The sequence below is a fragment of the Lepidochelys kempii genome, chromosome 9, assembly GCF_965140265.1.
Source record: "Lepidochelys kempii isolate rLepKem1 chromosome 9, rLepKem1.hap2, whole genome shotgun sequence".
Taxonomy (NCBI): Eukaryota; Metazoa; Chordata; order Testudines; family Cheloniidae; genus Lepidochelys; species Lepidochelys kempii.
Window position 1 is genome coordinate 56,929,894 of NC_133264.1, and position 23,370 is coordinate 56,953,263.

The window sequence follows — 23,370 nt, forward strand, 5'->3', positions numbered from 1 at the left end:
AGGTCACAGATCTTCCATACACAGGTTGGAAATCCCCTTCAACCTGGGACTACCTCCCCAGTTCAGTCTTTGTTCTCCAGGTGTGTTTCCACGTGTTGAGTTGTGGGGGGAGTGAGGCCAAAGGATGGTGTCACTTCCCCTCCTTTATAGGTTCTTCCAGCTGGCTGGAAAGATCTTTTGCTATGATGTGAGTCAAGCAGTGTCCATTGTTTACGTGCTCCCTCTGAGAAGTCTTAGAATCATAGAATCATAGAATATCAGGGTTGGAAGGGACCCCAGAAGGTCATCTAGTCCAACCCCCTGCTCAAAGCAGGACCAATTCCCAGTTAAATCATCCCAGCCAGGGCTTTGTCAAGCCTGACCTTAAAAACCTCTAAGGAAGGTGTCAAGGTTCCTCCCCCACTCTGAACTCTAGGGTACAGATGTGGGGACCTGCATGAAAAACCTCCTAAGCTTATCTTTACCAGCTTAGGTCAAAACTTCCCCAAGGTACAAAATATTACCCCCGTTATCCTTGGAATGGCCGCTACCACCACCAAACTAATACTGGTTACTGGGGAAGAGCTGTTTGGACGCGTCCTTCCCCCCAAAATACTTCCCAAAACCTTGCACCCTACTTCCTGGACAAGGTTTGGTAAAAAGCCTCACCAATTCGCCTAGGTGACTACAGACCCAGACCCTTGGATCTTAAGAACAATGAACAATCCTCCCAACACTTGCACTCCCCCTTTCCTGGGAAATGTTGGATAAAAAGCCTCACCAATTTGCATAGGTGACCACAGACCCAAACCCTTGGATCTGAGAACAATGAAAAAGCATTCAGTGTTTTACAAGAAGACTTTTAATAAAAAATAGAAGTAAATAGAAATAAAGAAATCCCCCCTGTAAAATCAGGATGGTAGATATCTTACAGGGTAATTAGATTCAAAAACATAGAGAACCCCTCTAGGCAAAACCTTAAGTTACAAAAAAGATACACAGACAGAAATAGTTATTCTATTCAGCACAATTCTTTTCTCAGCCATTTAAAGAAATCATAATCTAACACATACCTAGCTAGATTACTTACTAAAAGTTCTAAGGCTCCATTCCTGTTCTGTCCCTGGCCAAAACGACTACAGACAGACACACAAACCCTTTGTTTCTCTCCCTCCTCCCAGCTTTTGAAAGTATCTTGTCTCCTCATTGGTCATTTTGGTCAGGTGCCAGCGAGGTTACCTTTAGCTTCTTAACCCTTTACAGGTGAGAGGAGCTTTCCCCTGGCCAGGAGGGATTTCAAAGGGGTTTACCCTTCCCTTTATATTTATGACAGAAGGAGATTCTACCACCTCCCTAGGTAACGCATTCCAGTGTTTCACCACCCTCTTAGTGAAAAAGTTTTTCCTAATATCCAATCTAAACCTCCCCCACTGCAACTTGAGACCATTACTCCTCGTTCTGTCATCTGCTACCATTGAGAACAGTCTAGAGCCATCCTCTTTGGAACCCCCTTTCAGGTAGTTGAAAGCAGCTATCAAATCCCCCCTCATTCTTCTCTTCTGCAGGCTAAACAATCCCAGCTCCCTCAGCCTCTCCTCATAACTCATGTGTTCCAGTCCCCTAATCATTTTTGTTGCCCTTCGCTGGACTCTCTCCAATTTATCCACATCCTTCTTGAACTGTGGGGCCCAAAACTGGACACAGTACTCCAGATGAGGCCTCACCAATGTCGAATAGAGGGGGACGATCACGTCCCTCGATCTGCTCGCTATGCCCCTACTTATACATCCCAAAATGCCATTGGCCTTCTTGGCAACAAGGGCACACTGCTGACTCATATCCAGCTTCTCGTCCACTGTCACCCCTAGGTCCTTTTCCGCAGAACTGCTGCCTAGCCATTCGGTCCCTAGTCTGTAGCTGTGCATTGGGTTCTTCCGTCCTAAGTGCAGGACCCTGCACTTATCCTTATTGAACCTCATCAGATTCCTTTTGGCCCAATCTTCCAATTGGTCTAGGTCCTTCTGTATCCTATCCCTCCCCTCCAGCGTATCTACCACTCCTCCCAGTTTAGTATCATCCGCAAATTTGCTGAGAGTGCAATCCACACCATCCTCCAGATCATTTATGAAGATATTGAATAAAACCGGCCCCAGGACCGACCCTTGGGGCACTCCACTTGATACCGGCTGCCAACTAGACATGGAGCCATTGATCACTACCCGTTGAGCCCGACAATCTAGCCAGCTTTCTACCCACCTTATAGTGCATTCATCCAGCCCATACTTCCTTAACTTGGTGACAAGAATACTATGGGAGACCGTGTCAAAAGCTTTGCTAAAGTCAAGAAACAATACATCCACTGCTTTCCCTTCATCCACAGAACCAGTAATCTCATCATAAAAGGTGATTAGATTAGTCAGGCATGACCTTCCCTTGGTGAATCCATGCTGGCTGTTCCTGATCACTTTCCTCTCATGCAAGTGCTTCAGGATTGATTCTTTGAGGACCTGCTCCATGATTTTTCCAGGAACTGAGGTGAGGCTGACTGGCCTGTAGTTCCCAGGATCTTCCTTCTTCCCTTTTTTAAAGATTGGCACTACATTAGCCTTTTTCCAGTCATCCGGGACTTCCCCGGTTCGCCACGAGTTTTCAAAGATAATGGCCAGTGGCTCTGCAATCACAGCTGCCAATTCCTTTAGCACTCTCGGATGCAACTCGTCCGGCCCCATGGACTTGTGCATGTCCAGCTTTTCTAAATAGTCCCTAACCGCCTCTATCTCCACAGAGGGCTGGCCATCTCTTCCGCATTTTGTGATGCCCAGCGCAGCAGTCTGAGAGCTGACCTTGTTAGTGAAAACAGAGGCAAAAAAAGCATTGAGTACATTAGCTTTTTCCACATCCTCTGTCACTAGGTTGCCTCCCTCATTCAGTAAGGGGCCCACACATTCCTTGGCTTTCTTCTTGTTGCCAACATACCTGAAGAAACCCTTCTTGTTACTCTTGACATCTCTGGCTAGCTGCAGCTCCAGGTGCGATTTGGCCCTCCTGATAACATTCCTACATGCCCGAGCAATATTTTTATACTCTTCCCTGGTCATATGTCCAACCTTCCACTTCTTGTAAGCTTCTTTTTTATGTTTAAGATCCGCTAGGATTTCACCATTAAGCCAAGTTGGTCGCCTGCCATATTTACTATTCTTTCGACTCATCGGGATGGTTTGTCCCTGTAACCTCAACAGGGATTCCTTGAAATACAGCCAGCTCTCCTGGACTCCTTTCCCCTTCAAGTTAGTCCCCCAGGGGATCCTGGCCATCCGTTCCCTGAGGGAGTCGAAGTCTGCTTTCCTGAAGTCCAGGGTCCGTATCCTGCTGCTTACCTTTGTTCCCTGTGTCAGGATCCTGAACTCAACCAACTCATGGTCACTGCCTCCCAGATTCCCATCCACTTTTGCTTCCCCCACTAATTCTACCCGGTACACAGATTCATTGTACACAGATCCTGTGATAGATTTTGGTGCTGTGGATTCCGCTTAATGGGCCATCAACACTATCTGGCTTCTTCATTGTTGTACCTGAAAGACTGGTTGTGGGTGTTTCCAACGTCACAACATATTTTGATAGCAAAACTTTGTAACTCTTGTCAGGGTTCCCTCCCCACTCTGAACTCTAGGATACAGATGTGGGGACCTGCATGAAAGACCCCCTAAGCTTATTTCTACCAGCTTAGGTTAAAACTTCCCCAAGGCACAAATTCTTTGCCCTTGAAGTGTATGCTTTCACCAACAAGTGATTTAACAAAGAATCAGGGAAAGGACCACTTGGAGTTCCTATTCCCCCAAAATATCCCCCCAAGACCTTACACCCCCTTTTCTGGGGAGGCTTGAGAATAATATCCTAACCAATTGGTTACAAAGTGATCACAGAACCAAACCCCTGGGTCTTAGGACAACAGAGAAATCAGTCAGGTTCTTAAAAGAAGGATTTTATTTAAAAAAAAGGTAAAAAATCACCTCTGTAAAATCAGGATGGAAAATAGCTTTACAGCGTAACAAAAGATTCAGAAACACAGCAGAACTTCCTCTAGGCTTAGTTTCAAAGTTACAAAAAACAGGAATAAACCTCCCTCCGGCAAAGGAAAAATTCACAAGCAGAACAAAAGATAATCTAACATGCCTTGCCTGGCTTTTACTTACAATTTTTGTAATATGAGAGACTTTTAGGATGGTTTATAGGAGAAGGAGTTTTCTGACCTGATGCTTCTCCGCTTCCCAAGAGAACACATAAAATACACACAAAAAAGCTTTCCCCTCCACCAAGATTTGAAAGTATCTTCTTTCCCCATTGGTCCTTTTGGTCAGGTGCCAACCAGGTTATTTGAGCTTCTTAACCCCTTACAGGTAAGGAGAAATTCTGGGCTACCCTTAGCTGTATGGTTATGTCAACTCCACATACAATGATAGCACACACAATTTAACAGAATATTAATGTCTCAACAGTTTAAGACTTTTAAAATGATACCTTACAAGACATACTTTGTACAAAGCATATCATAATTATATCACCAGGGTACATATGGGGTTGCCAGGGTGTTGCTTTGGGGTACAGAGTGTCACAGTCAGCTGTTCTGGGGAGACATGGAAGCAGAGCTGTAACTCCTAGTTCAGTGTGTAGGACAGTGGTTCTCAACCTGTGATCTAAACTATATCTAAGGGGTCCGCAAAAGACTTAGACTGAAAACTGACTGAACAGAATTCAACTATATATACAGATAATAGATTTCCAAAGGGGTTCACAAATTTAAAAAGATTGAAAACCACTGGTGTAGGGTATACCAAAGGTTGTGATAGCAAGGGTTGTTGATATCACATAGGTGACTACGTTAGCTGTCAGCAGTAGTGTCATAGAAGGGTGACCACCAGAGGTATTACAATGCATGTGTCAGTCCCCAAACTTAATTGATTGTCATATGTCTAACACAGGGTTCTTAGCCTTTTTCTTTCTGAGGCCCCCCACAACATGCTATAAAAACTCCAGGGCCCAGTGGGGAACGGGGGACTCGGGGCTCTGGGTTGGGGTGGGGAGGCTCTCAGGCGTAGGTATAGTTTGACTTCTATTTTGGGTGGGCAGGGGCCAGTGGGGCTCGAGCCAGCTCCTCACGGGGGGAGCGTCACCTCCACCCGACTCACCTCAACAGGCCACCCAGCCTGTCTAAGTTGTGTGTGTGTGAGGGGGTAGAACCAAAAATTATAACTCAAAGGTGGGGGGCTCAGCTCAAAAAGTTTGAAAACAGCTCAGGGTGCAGGGAGAGAGATATCTAAGGGCTGTGTGTGGGCAGAGGATAGCTAGGGGCTGTGTACAGGCAGGGGGATAGCCCAGGATGCAGGGAAAGGAGTGGCTAGGGGCTGTGTGCAGGCATGGGGGTAGCTCAAGGTGCAGGGAGAACGGTAGCTGGGGGCTGTGTGTGGGCAGGGGGATAGCTCAGGGTGAAGAGGGAGGGGGTAGCTCGGTGCAGGGAGGGAGTACTTAGGGGCTATGTGCAGGCAGGGGGAGTAGGTCAGGATGCAGAGAGAGGCGTGCTAGGGGCTGTGTGCGGGCAGGGAGGTAGCTAGGGACTGTGTGCCCGGAGAGCTCCCCTGCAGTCCCTGTTCCCCAAGGGCTCTGCCAGCCACGGAGCCAGGTCCCCCAACCCGGACAGCTCTTTCCAGCTGTGTGAGCAAAGGGGGCTGGGAGCTGAGACACAGCTTCAACCCCCTGCAGCAACAGGAGACGAGGGAAAGCTGCAGCTACCTACTTCATAGCACTAGCCAGAGCAGCCTCTGACCTGGCCAGGGGGCAGGGAGAGAAGGAGGTGTGTGCTGGGGGGTGGAGCTGTCCAGCAACTGCCCTGCTCTTGCAGTGTAGTTTCAGGGTGGGCAACACCTCCGTGCCTCCCAACTCTGTCCATGGGTGCTGGAGATTGGGGCTTCAACCCCGCAGGTCCTGGCTTCAGCCCCAAGGGAGGTGTTGGGGCTCGGGCTCTGAGTTTTAGCTGCAGAGCCCCACAGCCCCCCTGAAAGGGTTCACACACCCCCAGGGGCTACAGACCCCCAGTTGAGAACCACTGATCTAACAAACAGATATATCCATGTCGTTTTGCAACATATGGAAGGGAAGGGGAAAAGGGAGGAGGTGTTGCCTTATATATTAAAAATGTATACACTTGGACTGAGGTTGAGATGGAAAAAGGAGACAGACTTGTAGCAAAAAAATTTTTAAGTACATCAGAGCCAGGAAGCCTGCCAAACAACCAGTGGGGCCACTGGAGGATCGAGATGCTAAAGGAGCACTCAAGGACGATAAGGCCATTGCGGAAAAAATAAATGAATTCTTTGCATCAGTCTTCACAACGGAGGATGTGAGGGAGATTCTCAAACCTGAGCCATTCTTTTTAGGTAACTTATCATTTACATCAACTTCTGATGCCAATATGACACCAATTTTTTAAAAAGGCTCCAAAGGTGATTCTGGCAATTATAGGCTGGTAAGCCTAACTTCAGTACCAGGCAAACTGGTTGAAACTATACTAAGGAACAGAATTATCAGAAACATAGATGAACACAATTCATTGGGGAAGAGCCAACATGATTTTTGGAAAGGGAAATCATGCCTTGCCAATCGACTAGTATTCTTTGAGGGGGGTCTACGAGCATGTGGACAAGGGTGATCCAGTGGATATAGTGTACTTAGATTTTCAGATAGCCTTTGACAAGGTCCCTCACCAAAGGCTCTTAAGCAAAGTAAGCTATCATGGAATAAGAAGAAAGGTTCTCTCATGGATCAGTAACTGGTTAAAAGATAGGAAACAAATGGTAGGAATAAATGGTTTTCAGAATGGAGAGAGGTAAATAGTGTCCCCCAGGGGTCCGTACTGGGACCAGTCCTATTCAACATATTCATAATTTATCTGAAAAAGGGTAAACAGTGAGGTGGCAAAATTTGCAGATGATACAAAACTTCTCAAGATAGTTAAGTCCAAAGCAGACTGTGATGAGTTACAAAGGGAGCTCACAAAACTGGATGAATGGGCAACAAAATGGCAGATGAAATTCAATGTTGATAAATGCAAAGTAATGTACATTGGAAAACATAATGCCAACCATACATATAAAATGATGGGGTCTAAATTAGCTGTTACCACTTAAGAAAAAGATCTGAGTCATTGTGGATAGTTCTCTGAAACATCCACTTAATGTGCAGCGGCAGTCAAAAACGCTAACAGAATGTTGGGAATCATCAAGAAAGGGATCATAGAAGGTTAGGGTTGGAAGGGACCTCAGGAGGTCATCTAGTCCAACCCCCTGCTTGAAGCAGGACCAATCCCCAATTTTTGCCCCAGATCCCTAAATGGCCCCCTCAAGGATTGAACTCACAACCCTGGGTTTAGCAGGCCAATGCTCAAACCACTGAGCTATCCCTCCCCCCCAATAGATAATAAAACAGAGAATATCATATTGCCTCTATATAAATCCTTGGTATGCCCACATCTTGAATACTCCGTGCAGATGTGGTCAACCCAGCTCAAAAAAAAAATATAGGAATTTGAAAAGGTTCAGAAAAGGGCTACAAATATGATTAGAAGTATGGGACAGCTTCCATCTGAGGAGAGATTAAAAAGTCTGGGATTTTTCAGCTCGGAAAATAGATGACTAAGGGGGATATGATAGAAGTCTATAAAATCATGAGTGGTATAGAGAAAGTAAATAAGGAAGTGCTATTTACTCCTTCGCATAACACAAGAACATGGGGTCACCAAATGAAATTAATAGGCAGCAGGTTTAAAACAAACAAAAGGAAGTATTTCTTCACACAACACACAGTCAACTTGTGGAACTCCTTGCCAGAAGATGTTGTGAAGACCAAGACTATAACAGGGTTCAAAAAAGAACTAGATACATTCATGGAGAATAGGTCCATCAATGGCTATTAGCCAGGATGGGCAGGGATGGTGTCCCTAACCTCTGTTTGCCAGAAGCAGGGAATGGGGGACAGGGGATGGATCACTTGATGATTACCTGTTCTGTTCATTCCCTCTAGGGCACTTGGCATTGGCTACTGTCAGAAGACAGGCTACTGGGCTCGATGGACCTTTGGTCTGACCCAGTATGGCTGTTTTTATGTACAGAATTATCATCATTCTGCAAAATTCACAATAAATACCATAAGTGGACACTAGAGATTCTGTGGACCATATTCATAGCCCTCGTGTCCTGTGAGTTGGGGCTGGACATGATGCAGAAGCATAATGTTAATTTCCAGGAAACCTACAGAAATCCAACTAGAATCCTTGTAAAGTTCAGCCTTAATCTAAGGTCACAGACTTAGAGCGCTATGTGTCTAGATGTGTGTCTAAAATAGGATTAGAGCCGTGTGCCTACAAGGTGCTGATCCCATCTTGTGAAATAGTCATTACTCTGCACTTCCACTGAAAATTCATGGGAACTGAAGATGCATGTCCCTTTTGGGAGGTGTTCTGCTCTTTTCAGGATCAGTCCCCATGTCAGTTGCTTGGCATCCTGGAGCACAATTTTGAAATTGATCCCCATTGACACAAGACCTTGACTGACTTCTCTTTCTTTGTGCATTTAGCTTAGCCGTCAGGTGGTTCAGATATTGTGTTAATGGGTTTTCTCCTTCTTTGTTAGCTCTGCCACAGAGTGTGGAGAGAGAAGCGCCTCCAGAGAGATAAGACATGAGAGTAATAGAACCACAAACTACTACAAACTGGTGTGACCGGGGTCCCGGGGGGGGGGCAACGCCAAAATTACTCACTTAGAGCAAACTATAAAGAATGGGGCAGACAAGCCCCCAAACCAGTGGTTATTCTAATGCTTAGATACATGAAGCTAGCAACAAAACAGCTTTTATAATAACATATTGGTTACCCAGAAGCCGATAACACAGTTATCTTGAAGCAACTCAGGCTTTGGGCTCTCACCCAGACAGCGAAGTCAAATATGATGAGGATTGAAAATCTTGTTCATCATATAAAAGTTCTACCAATCCCAAAGGATGGACACATTACCTCCAGGTCAATTAATATTTTAAATCTAACCCCAAAACATGCTTATAGCCAAATTTTATTAACTAAACTAAAATTTATTAATAAAAAGAAAAGAGAGAGTATTGGTTAAAAGATCATTATACATACAGACATGAATAAAGTTCTAAGGTTAGTTTCATAGTAGAGATGGTGAGCTTTAGAGTTGCAAAGAGTTCTTTTAGAATTAGTCCATAGGTTCAGTCCAATGTTCAATATCAGGGTAACCCGGAATGGAAGCGGAGATCTCAATCTTGTGACTCAAACTTCCCCTGATGAAGCATAAGCAGATTTGAGATGAAAGGATCAGGTCCCAAAAGGCTTTTATACATTTTCTGGGCAGCGTCTTGACTGCATGAGGTCCTTGGGCGAACAATAGTGTTTTTGAAGTAACCTATTTCCTAAACATCTCCGGTAATTAGCTACATGGATTAACATAAGGCAATTGCTTATCTCCCACCATTTGCAAGTGGTTTGCTATATACTTAAAAGAGAAATCAAGACAGTGATATCACTACATTCACAGTTCATTTAAATGTTAATATCTCCTTTTGATCTCTGAATTAACAGAATACAGCAATAGACAGGAACTGTTTGGTTATATTGTTAACCTCTAACAATATGTATGTAAACACACAAAACCACAAACATTATCTAGTAAAATGTCTCTAAAGGTTGAATCTGGGTCAATTAGCCTGCTAGTTGTGTAACCCTTTCTGGCTCTTTGTCACAGAGGGTAATCAATCAGTGGGACTAACATAAAGTTAGCTAGACAAGGTGGGTGAGGTAATATCTTTTATTAACTCACCCACCTTGTCTCTCTATATCCTGGGACCAATGTAGCTACAACAACAATGCATACACCAAAGTTAGTTACTCAGCTGAATAATTCCTCCATCTTATTTTATTCCTATCCCACTCAAAACCACAGAAATGCATTTCTCTCTAACCCCTTTGCTTTAGCCTAAACCATGAGCCATAACACCAGGCAATCCCAACTCTGATGTCACAGGAGAGCAATTTGGATGATGAAAGTTCAGACATTGTCCAATGAAAAGTCAAAAGGCCAGTTTCTGCTCCGAGTAACAAACCACATCACTCCATCAACAGAGCTGGGTAAATAAAGGATTTGTCCATTTGCTGGCAATTTAGAAAAGTTGGGGTGGGGAGGTGTGACGTTCCCCTCTGGTGTTATCCGGACCAGTGGTCTGCTAGGTCACTCCAATCCTTGACTCTGGGAGCCAGCCTTACCTTGCACTGCAGTGAGAACCCCCACTCCTGGACTGTTCATGCACACTAGCCAATATCTCCAGTCCCAGACACAACCCTAGGAACCTCCGTCTTGCAGTGTCCAGTTATACCAGTCTTGCAGTGTCCCAGGCTTGTTATCCCAAGGAGAGTCTCTGACACACTTCAAATCAAACACACTGCTTCAGGTAGAATAAGCAAACAGATTTATTAACTATAAAGATAGATTTTAAGTGATTATAAGTCAAAGCATAACAAGTCAGAGTGGTTACCAGAATAAAATTAATATAAGCACGCAGTCTGAACTCTCAACCTAATTAGACTGAGCAACAACTCAATTAAGTGAAAAGAAAAGGAGTACTTGTGGCACCTTACAGACTAACAAATTCATGTGAGCATAAGCTTTTGTGAGCTACAGCTCACTTCACCCCACTGGATATTGTAGACCTTAATATACAGGTTTGTTCCTTAAACCTAGGCCAGTCTCCTGTCTTGGAGTCTTGTCTTCTTCTCAGTGTCTTGGTTGCTTGCAGCATAGGTGGGGCAGGAGAAGGGCCCAGTATGTGTCCACTCTGCCTGTTTTATACTCTCAGTCCATGTGCTTGTAGAACACAAGTCCAGGCATGTCTGTGTGGCATTGCTGAGTCTCTCCAAGCAAGGTTGAGCAATTCCCCTGGTGAGGCCTCATGCAGGTGAGTCATTGCACTGTAGCTCCCTTGCTGGACAATGGCTGTTGATGGGCTATTTGATACCCTGCCCGGGTGTTGATTACTTTCCTTGGGAGCTAATACTTTCCTTAGCCTCTGGGGAGCTAATATCTGGCTGATTTCCCAGTTTACAGCAGGTTTTAGTGACCACCATACAACACAGTTCTCATAACTTCATATGAATTAATGATACACATATATGGATAGAGAAATGACTTTCAGCAGATTCAAACCTTTCCCCTGATACCTTACAAGTCATGCTTTATATGTGAGATCACGATTATATGAAAATGAAGAATATGGGGGTTACAGTACGGTTCTCCCAAGGCATAGAATGTCACAGGGGGGAAGGAATGTTTTCAAACTAAAAAGTCAAAACATTTCCTTTCCAAGATGTAAAAACAGAATCTTTCAATTTTTTTGGAATTTCCCCCCCAAAACAAACAGTTTGGTGAAATTAGCACAACAGTTCAGTGTCACCAAATGTCAGGACAGCCAGGCAACTTGCTGTGGTTGGAGCAGGGACAGGGGAGGAGCAGTCTCTCAGAACTACCAGGCAGCTGGGAGTATCCCAAAAAAGTAGTAACACTGGGCAGGTTGAAGTGGCTGCCATAGGTGCTGACTCTGTGGGCGCTCCAGGGCTGGAGCACCCATGGTGAAAAATTAACAGGTGCTCAGCACCCACCGGCAGCCAGCTCCCCTCCTCCCTACTCCTGCCTGCCGGCGGCCCCTGCCAATCAACTCCTCCCCATCCCTTTCAGTGCCTTCTACACGCTGCGTGTAGGAGGTGCTGGGAAGGAGGAGGAGGAGTGGGGACAGACTGCACTTGGGAGAGAAGAGGTGGGGTGGGCGTGGAGTGGGGGTGGGAAGAGGCGGGATGGGATGGGGCCCTGGGGCAAGGGGTGGAGTGGGGGAGGGGCATGGGGCTGACTGGGGGTTGAGCATTCTCCGGGAAAATTAGAAGGCAGCGCCTGGGTGGCTGCTTCCATTAGGAACCTATGTACCTGCCTCGGGGTCACCTGGTCAGACCCTTGCTTATGGATTGGCTGGGCCCTTAGGACTCACAGGGAATTATCTCTGATGACTCATCAGGCTCAGAACACTCATGACACGAAATACGCATTTTTCACCCAAAAAATTTCACCCAGCTCTACCCATTTACATCAGTATGATGCAGTGAATATTAGTGAGTAGCAGAAGTTTGGCCCAGAGATGTAACTCAGTGTTATCCAGGCCTTCAAGGACACTGCCTAGATTCTGTGTTCAATATGTGTGTTTTTCTGTGGGGCTTGTGTCAGTGGAGGGAATCAGAGCAATGCTAGCAGGAAGGAACCTACGTCTGGCAGAAGTAAATGCTCCAATGGCTAATATTTTCCCTCTGTGACTCTCACAGACAACAGGCCTTTAGCTAAGATTTTCAAAGCCAGCTAGGGGATTTAAACACCTCATGCCCACTCATTTCAGTTGGAATTGTACATTCAAATCTCTGAGGCAACTTTGAAAAGCTGAAGCCCACCATAATATTTTTCCAGCTTTCAGCCTGATGGTTCCCATCTTTGGAATAGATTTCCACAAGTCCAATATATTAATTTTTCACATGTTCTTAAGAAAACCTCTATTTTCTCCCCTAGGCTTTCTCCCTTGAAGGGCAATACTGAGGATGCTGAGAATGAGAACATATCTACTACCCAATCTGAGCCTCCTACCACTAGAAAGCACACTGAGCCTGACGAGAACACGGCACAGTAAGGAGACAGGGAATTCATGCCCTGTTTTACACTGAAGTTTCTCCACACACGAGGATAATTAAATCCTTTCCCTGGCTGATGCTGTCTGTGGAATACTCACTCCATTGCCTGACATTGGTAACAGTACATTTTCTATGAGAGTAGGGGCGAAATCATCCGTCACTCACATTAATGAGGCCTGAGGTACCCAAACATTGCCCAGCCAAGGGCTGCACTGACTTCTTGCCAGAAGCCCCAGGGTCACACCCACTGTGCATAAAATGGACCTGGATGCAGAGGCCTGCAACTTAAATATGGAGGTGGGATCTGCTTATGGAGACATGGCCCAATATGCAAGGAATGCTGGGACTTGTAGTCTCTGGGCCATGCATCCAAATTAAAGATCATGGGAGCCACAGGACTCTCATTTTAGAAGTTTGTAGCCTTGCTAGTTACACTTTGGCCACCCTGAGTTAGGGATTGATTCCCTTTCCTCATCTTCCAGCTACCAGTTATGTGAAAGGCCACATTTCAGCCTCAGTTACACCCCTGCAACTCCATTGGCTTCAGTGGCACTGATTGGGCATAACTGGGGGTGGAATTTGCCCCAAAGCTTATACACAACCTAAGAATATATTTACCAATGTAAGCACTTAGTTTTTAAGAGAGAGCTGGACAAATTTGTGAGTGAGGTTGTATGATGGGATTGCCTGTGATGGTGGGATCCCTTATGGTTCATGTCCAGTGTTCCTAAAATTTCAGGCTTCAGGCTTCAGATGGTTACCTGCAGGGGTCAGGAAGGGATTTTTTTACCCCAATGTATTCTGGGTATTTTTTGATTTCCTTCAGAGTAGGCCACAGCTGGAGATGGGACACTGGATGGAGTGGGCCAATGCTCTGAGGTGGCACTGATAATTCTCTCTCAGGTGCTTGACTAGCTGGTTTTGCTCACATGCCATGGTCTAACAGATCACCATACATGGGGTTGGGAAGAAATTTCCCTCAAGGCAGATTGGCAGTGATGTTGGGGAGTTTTCACCTTCCTCTGCAGTGTGTGGGTCCGGGTCACATGCCAGGACTATTTGGCTATATCTCACATAATCATTTTCCTGCCATTACAAAGGCATCGGGCTCTGGTGCATCTTGGTGTCTCCTACTCTCTGCCTATGGCACACAATAGTTTACTCTTATGTGGGCTGTTATACTTTGGTTTAATTTTGATTGTTGGGTTTAGTGTGTGGATGCTGGGTGGTGCTGGTGGCCTGTGACATACAGGAGATCAGACCAGATGATCTAGTGGTCCCTTCTGGCCTTAAATTCTGTGACTCTATGGCTGTGACTCCATTTATGGGCAGAAATCTTGACTTGAATTTTTATTTTCCATAGAAATGTGGACTGTTGAGTCTGTTTGACAAACTGGGATTTAGAGCCCATTTTGGCTCCAGGCTTCTCATGTGTTTTTCCAGCATGAAAGTGTTTTCTGAATGCTAGTTACTTAGTCCCACAAAGCAAACTCCTGAATCCCTTTCCCACAAGTCATGCTTCTCTTCTTTCTCAGGTCCATGTCATTTTCCAGAGACAACACCATCACTAGCACAGACACTAACCATGGGGGCTCACCATATATGGAGAGTTTAGAACCTGCCTTCCAAAGGCAAGTGGGACAATGGGATTGCTTATGTCAAAGAGGTGCCAGATGTTTTGGGAAAGAGGAAACTGAAAACAGATTTGAGAGTGTTAGTTCCTGGTTATGGTTGGGGTTTGTCCTGTTGTCTCCAGTGTGAGAGCAGACACATACACATTTTTGTACCTGTAGGTAGTAATAACCAATGGAATTAGGGTGCGAGATATCTGAGAATGCACTCGACAGTCCCAAAATGTAGATCCTTGCCCTTCATCACAAGGAAATGCAGAATGAGGCAAGAGGGATTGTTCAGGTTTCTAAGGGACTCACTCATGTTTGAGCTATACCCATTCACAGGCTGTTGGGCAAGAGAGAAACCTGCCCCTCTGTGATGGGGTTCACTCAATGCAGGTGGCGCCTCCTCCTGGCCATCCTGGGGATTAGCTCTGCCAGGCGTTGCACCATCCTCTGGCGATGTCTTCATCCATCCTGTCTCACACTGCAGCCCCTCTCACTCCAGGAACTGCAGCCTCCTCTTCGTGACTCAGACATCTGGCTGGGTTACAATGTGGTTTCCCCTTCTGGGGGTTTCCCAAAGTCCTTCCACACAAACAGTCTCAGGCAGTTTTCGCCAGCACTGTTCTGATGGTGTCACTTCCCCAGTGGCTGGCAGGGGAACCTGGGCCAGCCCATTACTCCAGGTTCCAGTCCAGGGACCCTTTACCTGCAACAGTGGTCTGCTTTCCTTCAGCCCTTGTTGCTTCTTCCCTGGATTCCTTCCTACAGCTTCTGGTTCCCTCACTTCTCTGGGTATACCAGCTCAAACTGTAGGCTACTCTCTAATGCCCCAATACCTCTCTCTTTTCCCAGGGAGTGACTGCAGACAACTTCCCTGGAGCCATCTTCTGTTGCCAGCTTCCTGGCTTTATAAACCTGGCCAGCTCCTCCCACAGCTGGACTTCATCAGCAAACTAGGCCTTAGCACTCCCTGGCTCTCCTCCACATGTGACCCGTAGGCTAATGGGCCTAATTTACCCCTTTGGGCCTTGTTCGGAGTGGGCACCCCATCAGACCTTCCCTCCCCAGTCCCACCCAATGAAATGAGAGAGGAAGATAAAAACACACAAGACACATGTCAAACACAAGTGACCACTTTGTCACTTGCTCTGCCCTACCTTTTAAATGCCCCTGTTGAAACAATCATTGACTACCCCTTGTGACAGAGTCAGGCCAGATGGCTACAGGAGAGTGACAGAAGGAAGATATATTAGCCCCAGGTTAAGTAGGTCCCTTTTCCCTGGGTAAGGTAACAGGGAAGGTTCCAGAACAATCAGGAACTTTCTGGAAACAATTAAGGCAGACAGGCTGATTAGAACACCTGCAGCCAATCAAGAAGCTTCTAGAATCAATTAAGGCAGGCTAATCAGGGCACCTGGGTTTAAAAAGGAGCTCACTTCAGTTTGTGGTGTGCGTGCGAGGAGCTGGGAGCAAGAGGCGCAAGAAGCTGAGAGTGAGAAGGTGTACTACTGGAAGACTGAGAAGTACAAGCATTATCACACATCAGGAGGAAGGTCCTGTGGTGAGAATAAAGAAGGTGTAGGGAGGAGGCCATGGGGAAGTAGCCCAGGGAATTGTAGCTGTCACGCAGCTGTTACAGGAGCCATGGTAGACAGCTGCAATCCACAGGGCCCTGGGCTGGAACCCGGAGTAGAGGGCGGGCCCGGGTTCCCCACATCCCTCCATCCCCCCAACTCCTTACTTGATACCGGAGGAGTTGAACTGGACTGTGGGTTCCACCAGAAGGTAAGGTCTCTGGCCTGTGCCCCAATCCACTAGGTGGATCAGCAGAGACTGTGGGGATTGTTCTTCTTTTCCCCATGCTGGCCAGTGATGAGGCTAACTGAGTGAACGGCAGGTTTGAGCCACGAAAGTGGCCCTACTGAGGGCTGCTGTGAACCTCTGAGGCGAGAAAATCCGCCAATAAGCACAGGACCCACCAAGGAAGAGGAGGAACTTTGTCACACCCTGCTTTGCCATTTTTTCTCAGTGCACAGAACTGCGCTCTAAAATGATTCAGGTACCAAGTGCTGTAGATGTTGTTGGGCAGATCTGTCCCAGGTTATGAGGAGAGAAGCAGCACCAGAGAGACTAGATATGAGAGTCGTAGAGCCATAGAATAAATGTACCAAGCTTTGCAAAGTGAGAAGTCGGGATCGCTAACCACAGGCTTGTCTACACATACAGCGATGCAGCTGCGCCACTGTAATGCTTAGTGAAAACATTACCTATGCCAGTGACAGAGTTTCTCCCATCAGTGAAAGGCTATGTCTACAGTGGCAGAACTATTTAATGGAGAGTTTGGTCAATGATCAAAAAGCATTTAAAGAAAATCAATGTTGTGTGTTCACACTGTTATATGCTGTCCGCATAGCATATCCACACCTCGGGCATCGACAGTGAGAGCAATTCATTGTGAGTAGCTATCCCACAGTTCAGCTCTCCACTTTCTGCCAGTAGGTGTTATGGGAAGGTGGAGGGGATCGCAGTGCATCATGGATCTGAACTCAACCTCCCACAATGCGTTGCTTTCCGTCCCAGCATTCCATATGTTTCTGTCTTCAGTTCATGGCATTTTTCAATGTCCCATGGATCCGATGCTCTTGACTGCTCTGCCAGCTATCACTAGCACATCGTGAATGGCAGTGGAGTTCATGTTGAAGCTCCAAAATCAACGGGAATCACAGTTGCCCAACGTGCTGTCCGACATGGATATGGCCAACATTAGACTGCTTTGGGCATTCACAGAACAGTTGAACACGGTGGAAAGTCACTTTTGGGCTTGGGAAACTAGCACTGAGTGGTGGGATTGCATCATTATGCGGGTCTGGGATGACGAGCAGTGGTTGCAGAACTTTCGGATGAGGAAAGCCACCTTCCTGGAACTGTGTGCTGAGCTTGCCCCAGCTCTGCAGTGCAGGGACACCCAAATGAGAGTTGCCCTGATGGTGGAGAAGTGTGTGGCGACCACAGTGTGGAAGCTGGCGACTCCAGACTTCTACTGGTCAGTCACAAATCAGCTTGGAGTGGGGAAGTCAACCATTGGGGCTGCATTAATGCAAATGTGCAGGGCCGTTAATCGCATTCTGCTGCAAAAGACCCTGACTCTTGGCAATGTGCATTAAATAGTGGAGGGCTTTGCAGAAATGGGTTTCCCTAACTGTGGAGGGGTGATAGATGGCATACATATTCCAATTATGGCACCGGACCACCTTGTGATGGAGTACATCAATAGGAAGGAATACTTCCCCATGGTGTTGCAGGTGCTTGTGAATCATCGTGGCCGTTTCACTGACATCAGCGTGGAGTGGTCCAGAAAGGTGTATGATGGACATATCTTCAGGACACCGGCCTTCACAGAAAGCTGCAAGCAGGGGCTTTCTTTCCAGCCCAGAAGATCACCATAGGGGATGTTGAAATGTCCATAGTGATCCTGGGAGACCCAGTGTATCCCTTAATGCCAGGCTCATGAAACCATACACGGGAAACCTAAATAGCAGTAAGGAGAGGTTCAACAATAGACTGAATACATGCAGGATGACTGTGGAATGTGCGTTTGGCAGATTAAAGGTGCACTGGTGATGCCTTTATGGCCGGTTAGACCTCAGTGAGGAAAATATTTCCATGGTCATAGCATGTTGCATAATATTTGTGAAGGTAAGGGCAAAAAGTTTGCTTAGCGGTGGACTGCTGAGGCAGACTGCCTGGCTGCTGATTTTAAGCAGTCAGATACCAGGGCTATTAGAGGGGCACAACATGGGGCAATTTGAATCAGGGAGGCTTTGCAGCAACGCTTTGAAAATGAGAACGAGTAATGTTTGTTACTATGCTTGGGACTGCAGTGCTTAATGAAGTCAAGTTTTACTAGGCTAGGAAGCACTTGTGATTGTTCAGGCCAAGGATTCAATGTAAACAAAAGATTATAGAGCTTGTTTATTTGTTGATGCCTTTTGCTAACATAACTGGCATGGAAACAAATAAAGAGTGCTTATCTGTCAAAGAACTTTTCTTTTAAAACAAAAACAAAAAGCCCAACAGCACACACATACAGACAAACACACATTCTTGGAGGGAAGGGATGGGAATGAGGTACCAGGGTAGGGCTGACTTTCAGAGCTGAGTGTAAGTCCAGCTATCATTTGTGAAGGTGTCTGTGGGGGTGGAGTGCATGGGAAAGTGAGAACTCACAGAAATCTGAAAGGAATGTGCGTGTGGTGTTTGGGGAGGGCATGGGAAAGAGTTCTGAATGTGCTGAAGGGGAGGGCGGGCACACATGTGCTCAGTCTGCAGCATGAGGGACTGCAGCATGTCGGTTTGCTGCTCCAAAACTTTTATCATCCTCTCTGTTGCATCCCTATTGTACATCTCATTTTCTTTTCTTTCCTGCCTATCGCTTTCCCAACACTGCCTGCGTTCTCTTCTCTGCTTCTGAGAGCTGCACCGCCTACCTGAACATATCTTCCTTGCTCCATCTTGGATACTTTCTTATCCGTCTGAGATGCTCAGCCAGTGTGTGTGGGGTGTCTTTCAAGGACAGATCTGGAGAAGCACAAGGAACAATACACAGAAGCATGATTGTTAAGTATACATACAGCACTGAAACAGTTCAGTAAAATATACCGCTGCTAATATACCAATGACGTTCTCGCTGACCCTAGACACACGTGCCAGCAAACATCCCAAGCACGGTGAGTTTACTCCAGGGTATGGAAGAAAAGCACTATTATAGGGTCTCGGGGCACTTGACGGGGGACAATATTCTAAGGTGTCCCACCCTTTTCCACAGGTGGGAGTCATTGTAGCAGACATCTCACTGCTGAGGGTAACCAGGGAAGCAAGGGTGCATCTACTATTTGCTTGTGGCTTCCATCCTGTCCCCTATGCCGCTCGCCTGTGTGCCGCTTTGGTCCCTCCTCAAGTGATTGCAGAATGGTGCAGGAAAATGTCCCTCAATGGGGGAAGGAACAAATCAGCTCTGCCAAGGAACCTTCAGCAGAGGATTGCCAAGTACCTCCAGGAAAGTTTCCTAGAGTTCTCTCTTGAGGATTCTGATGAAATCTTGGTGTGCATCAACACCCTGTTCTGCTGTGCTGCCTAGATGCACTGGGAGATGTCCAGCTCATAGGAACTGAGCCAGCCTTGCACATTTCTCTGCCTTCAACCCATCTCTGCACTACCCAAAGCAAAACCATTTATCAGGGGTCCCCTCTCCTGCTTCTTGCTCACTGGAGAACGACGGCTGAGACTGGCTAGACACCTCCGAAGTGGAGAATAGCTCCTGACCGGACACAGCACTAAGTGACCCTTCCACGGGCTCCACATTGTCTTCTGTCTCCAACTCTTCATCCATGACATCCTCCTCTGGGTTATGTCCACCTTTTGCTGGCTCCAGACCCGCCGAAGTATCCACTGGGCTCTTGGGGGTGGAGGTGGAGGTGCCACTGAGGATAGTGTCCAACACCTTATAAAAATGGCAGGTCTGGAGCGCAGCACTGGAGCAACGGTTTGCCTCCTTTACCTTCTGGTACGCGTGCCTCAGCTCCTTGATATTTGCTCTGCATGTCCCAATCATAACCCTTTTCACGCAAGCTGCGCGCAATCTGGCATAATTCTTACAGCTGGAGCGCAGCAGGGACTTCTCTGCCTCCTCTGCCCAGATACTGAGCAGATCGAGCAGCTCCACATTGCTCCAAGCAGGAGAGCATTTGCTGCTTGGAGCCGCCTTGGACACCTGGGAAGATGCAATGTGAGCTCTCCACACTGAGCAAACAGGAAGTGAAATTTTAAAAATTCCCAGGGCTTTAAAGTGGGATGGGCAGACAGTTGCTTACTTGGCAGCAGGGCAATGGAGTTGAAACTGCTGACCAGAGCGGTCAGGATGGGCATTGTGGGACACCTTCTGGAGGCAAATTACAGTGACAAAATTAAGCATGGTTTCAACACTGGCAATTTGGTGATAAAACTTTTGTGTAAAAAGCCTTCTGACTCTTGTCAAGGTGGCTTTATTATGTTGCTGAAACTGAGGAGTTCCATCACCGAAACTGACTTTGCAGTGTGTACACCTCCAATGTTTCGTCACCAAAAGCTGCCTTTTGTGAAAAAACTTGGCAATGTAGATAAAGTCTAAGTACTTCACCTCCTTGAGAAATGGTAGTTCTGTCAACAGGAGAAGCCTTCCTGCCAACATAGCGCTGTCTGCTCTGGGGTGTAGGTTGGTATAACTGTGTCGCTCATGGGTGTGGATTTCCCCGAGCGATGTAGTTATTCCGACAAAGTCTGTAGTGTAGACCAACCCCGTGATTGCTGCTTTCTGAACAATGTTAGCATTATGTCCTATTTCTGTATATTGAAATACCTCTTCTTCTTCGAATGGTTGCGCATGTGTATTCCACTCCAATGTGTGCATGCCAAGAGCACCAGAGCTGCAGAGTTTTCTGTACCAGTACTCATTGGGGTGGCACACGCATTTTGCATCTCCTTGTAGTCCCTCCCGAGGCTATAAAAGGGCTGCTCTGACTCAACCCCCACAGTTCCTTCTCACCGCCTGCGTCAGAGCTCCCTGTGCAGATTACTTCATGGCTTTTATTACTGACTGCTCTTCTAGTTTAGCTCTCTATCTTTCCTGGAAATAGTAGTTAGTTCCTGCTTAGACTTCCTTTCATTTTTTATTTTGTTTTTAGTTATTTAGTAATGTTTTCAGTGCTAGGCACCTGTGGCATGCCGGGCTTTATGCACTGCCCATCAGTAGGGTGTCTATCCCAAATAGTGACACACACCCTTGCCCACATGTGCTGCTTTTTGGGTCTTGGCACATTAAAGCGAGGTGCTGTATCTGCTGTTCTTTCAAGAAAACCAGGCAGGTTTCCAGAGATCTGCACCTCATGGAGTAGACAGTGAGACCAGCCTGGGCCCCAGGCCCCTCAACTGAACATCCTGTTGCCCACACTCACAGTCCACTATGGAGGCTACAGTGGTCACTGACAGAACCCTGGACTCCGACCCTTCTTGTATTGGCTAGCAAACAGAGCTGTAAACAGGGGAGTTTGAGTGGGAGTTCTGTTGGAGGAGACGGTATTTGTGTTTGGTTTTGTATTGGTAGTATTTGTATGTGTAGAGACTTGTAGGGGCTTTGTGCTGGGAGAGAAGCTGAGCCCTGATTAGGGGGCAGGGTTCTCTGACTAGGGGTCCTAAAAGGTAGCAGCCAGTCAGGCAATGGCACAGACAGCTGCACCAGCACAGGAGCTAGCAAACAGAGCTGTAAACGGGAGTTTGAAAGGGGAGTTTGTCTTGTGGTGTTTGTTTTTTGCTGTGGGTGGTGGTGTTTTGGTGTGGTTTGTGTTTCCCAGATTAACAGGATTTAGGTGGGAAGGCAATGACAGATACAGAGGTAGCAGTGGGAGTGACCCATGTAGCGGAAGACACAATGAAGATGACTGGATGTGGAAGCTGTGGTATGTACATGATCCTAGAGGGGGCACCTGGTAAGAGTTTTGTCTGTATGAAATGCCGTCTGATAGAGCTGATGGAGGAAAAGATCCGAGGTTTGGAGATGCAGCTGGAAAGTCTGGTAGAGTTTAGGAAGGGGTTTGAGCAGATTATGGAGCAAAGACATGAGGTATCTGAAGGGAAAAGCTCAGACTTGCAGATGGAAGCAGGACTGAGGAATTCTGAGGGGAGACTGCTGGGTGAGGAAAGTGATCAGTGGAAGCATATGACTAAAAGAACCAGGCAGAGGAAAAGACGGGCTAGTGAAGGAGAAATAGAGCTTAAGAATAGGTATGCAGAGTTGGAAAATGAAGAAGGGGCTCAGTAGGTAGTCACTGAAGGTTGAAGAGCAAGGAAGAAGAGAAGAACAGCTAGTCCTATAGGAAAAGGGGAAGAGTTAATGGAGATTACACCAAATATGAGCCCCAGGAGGATACAAGATGGGTTAAAGAGGATTACAAGGGAGAATAGGAATGGAAAGAACTTGCAGCCAGAGGGAACAGGGGATAGACTGGAGAATAGCACCGTCACTAGGAAAAGACAGGTCTATGTGATTGGGGACTCTTTACTGAGAAGAATAGATAGGCCTGTAACCAGAGCTGATCCAGAGAATAGGAGGGTGTGCTGTCTTCCAGGTGCTAAAATACAGGATGTAGCCCTGAGGTTGAAAAGGATTCTAAAGGGAGCAGGAAAGAATCCCCTAATTATCCTTCATGTGGGAACAAATGATACGGCTAGATTCTCGCTGGAAAGTATTAAGGGAGACTGTGCTAGGCTGGGGAAGACGCTTAAAGAAATTGAGGCTCAGGTGATCTTTAGTGGGATTCTGCCTGTTCCTAGAGAAGGGCAACAAAGGTGTGACAAGATTATGACTATCAACAGATGGCTTAGGCAGTGGTGCTATAAGGAGGGCTTTGGGATGTATGGCCACTGGGAGGCATTCATGGATAGAGGACAGTTCTCTTGGGATGGACTTCATCTGAGTAGGGAAGGAAATAGACTTCTAGGATGGAGGCTGGCACAACTGATTAAGAGAGCTTTAAACTAGGAATTAGGGGGAGATGGTTGGGAGATGTCCAGGTTATCTCCACGCCAGAATTTAGCATTGAGAGGAAAGAAAATGAAGTAAGAGTGGATACAGCCATGGGTAGGAGGAAGGGCAGTGTAGATACAAGTCTAATAGGTTATACTGGTAGTAAAATGACCATGCCTAATAGAGTACAGAATGTGAGTGAGGCCAAACAGCAAAAATTAAGATGTTTGTACACTAATGCGAGGAGCCTCGGTAACAAAATGGAGGAACTAGAGCTACTGATGCAGGAAGTGAAACCAGATATTATAGGGATAACAGAACCATGGTGGAGTAGTTGTCATGACTGGGCTACAGGTATTGAAGGGTATGTTCTGTTCAGGAAAGACCGAAATAAAGGTAAAGGTGGTGGAGTAGCACTGTATATCAATGATGAG

At 46.5% G+C, this 23,370-nt stretch overlaps 1 protein-coding gene across 1 annotated transcript in view; it reads left to right on the forward strand.

Moving 5' to 3' along the window:
• Nucleotides 1-23,370, forward strand: part of ZNF185 (zinc finger protein 185 with LIM domain) — a 130,985-nt gene that overhangs the window by 85,596 nt on the left and 22,019 nt on the right. Inside the window, exon 20 of the mRNA XM_073360542.1 lies at nt 12,642-12,755. Coding sequence (XP_073216643.1) covers nt 12,642-12,755 — 114 coding nt within the window. The remainder of the gene's footprint in view (nt 1-12,641; nt 12,756-23,370) is intronic.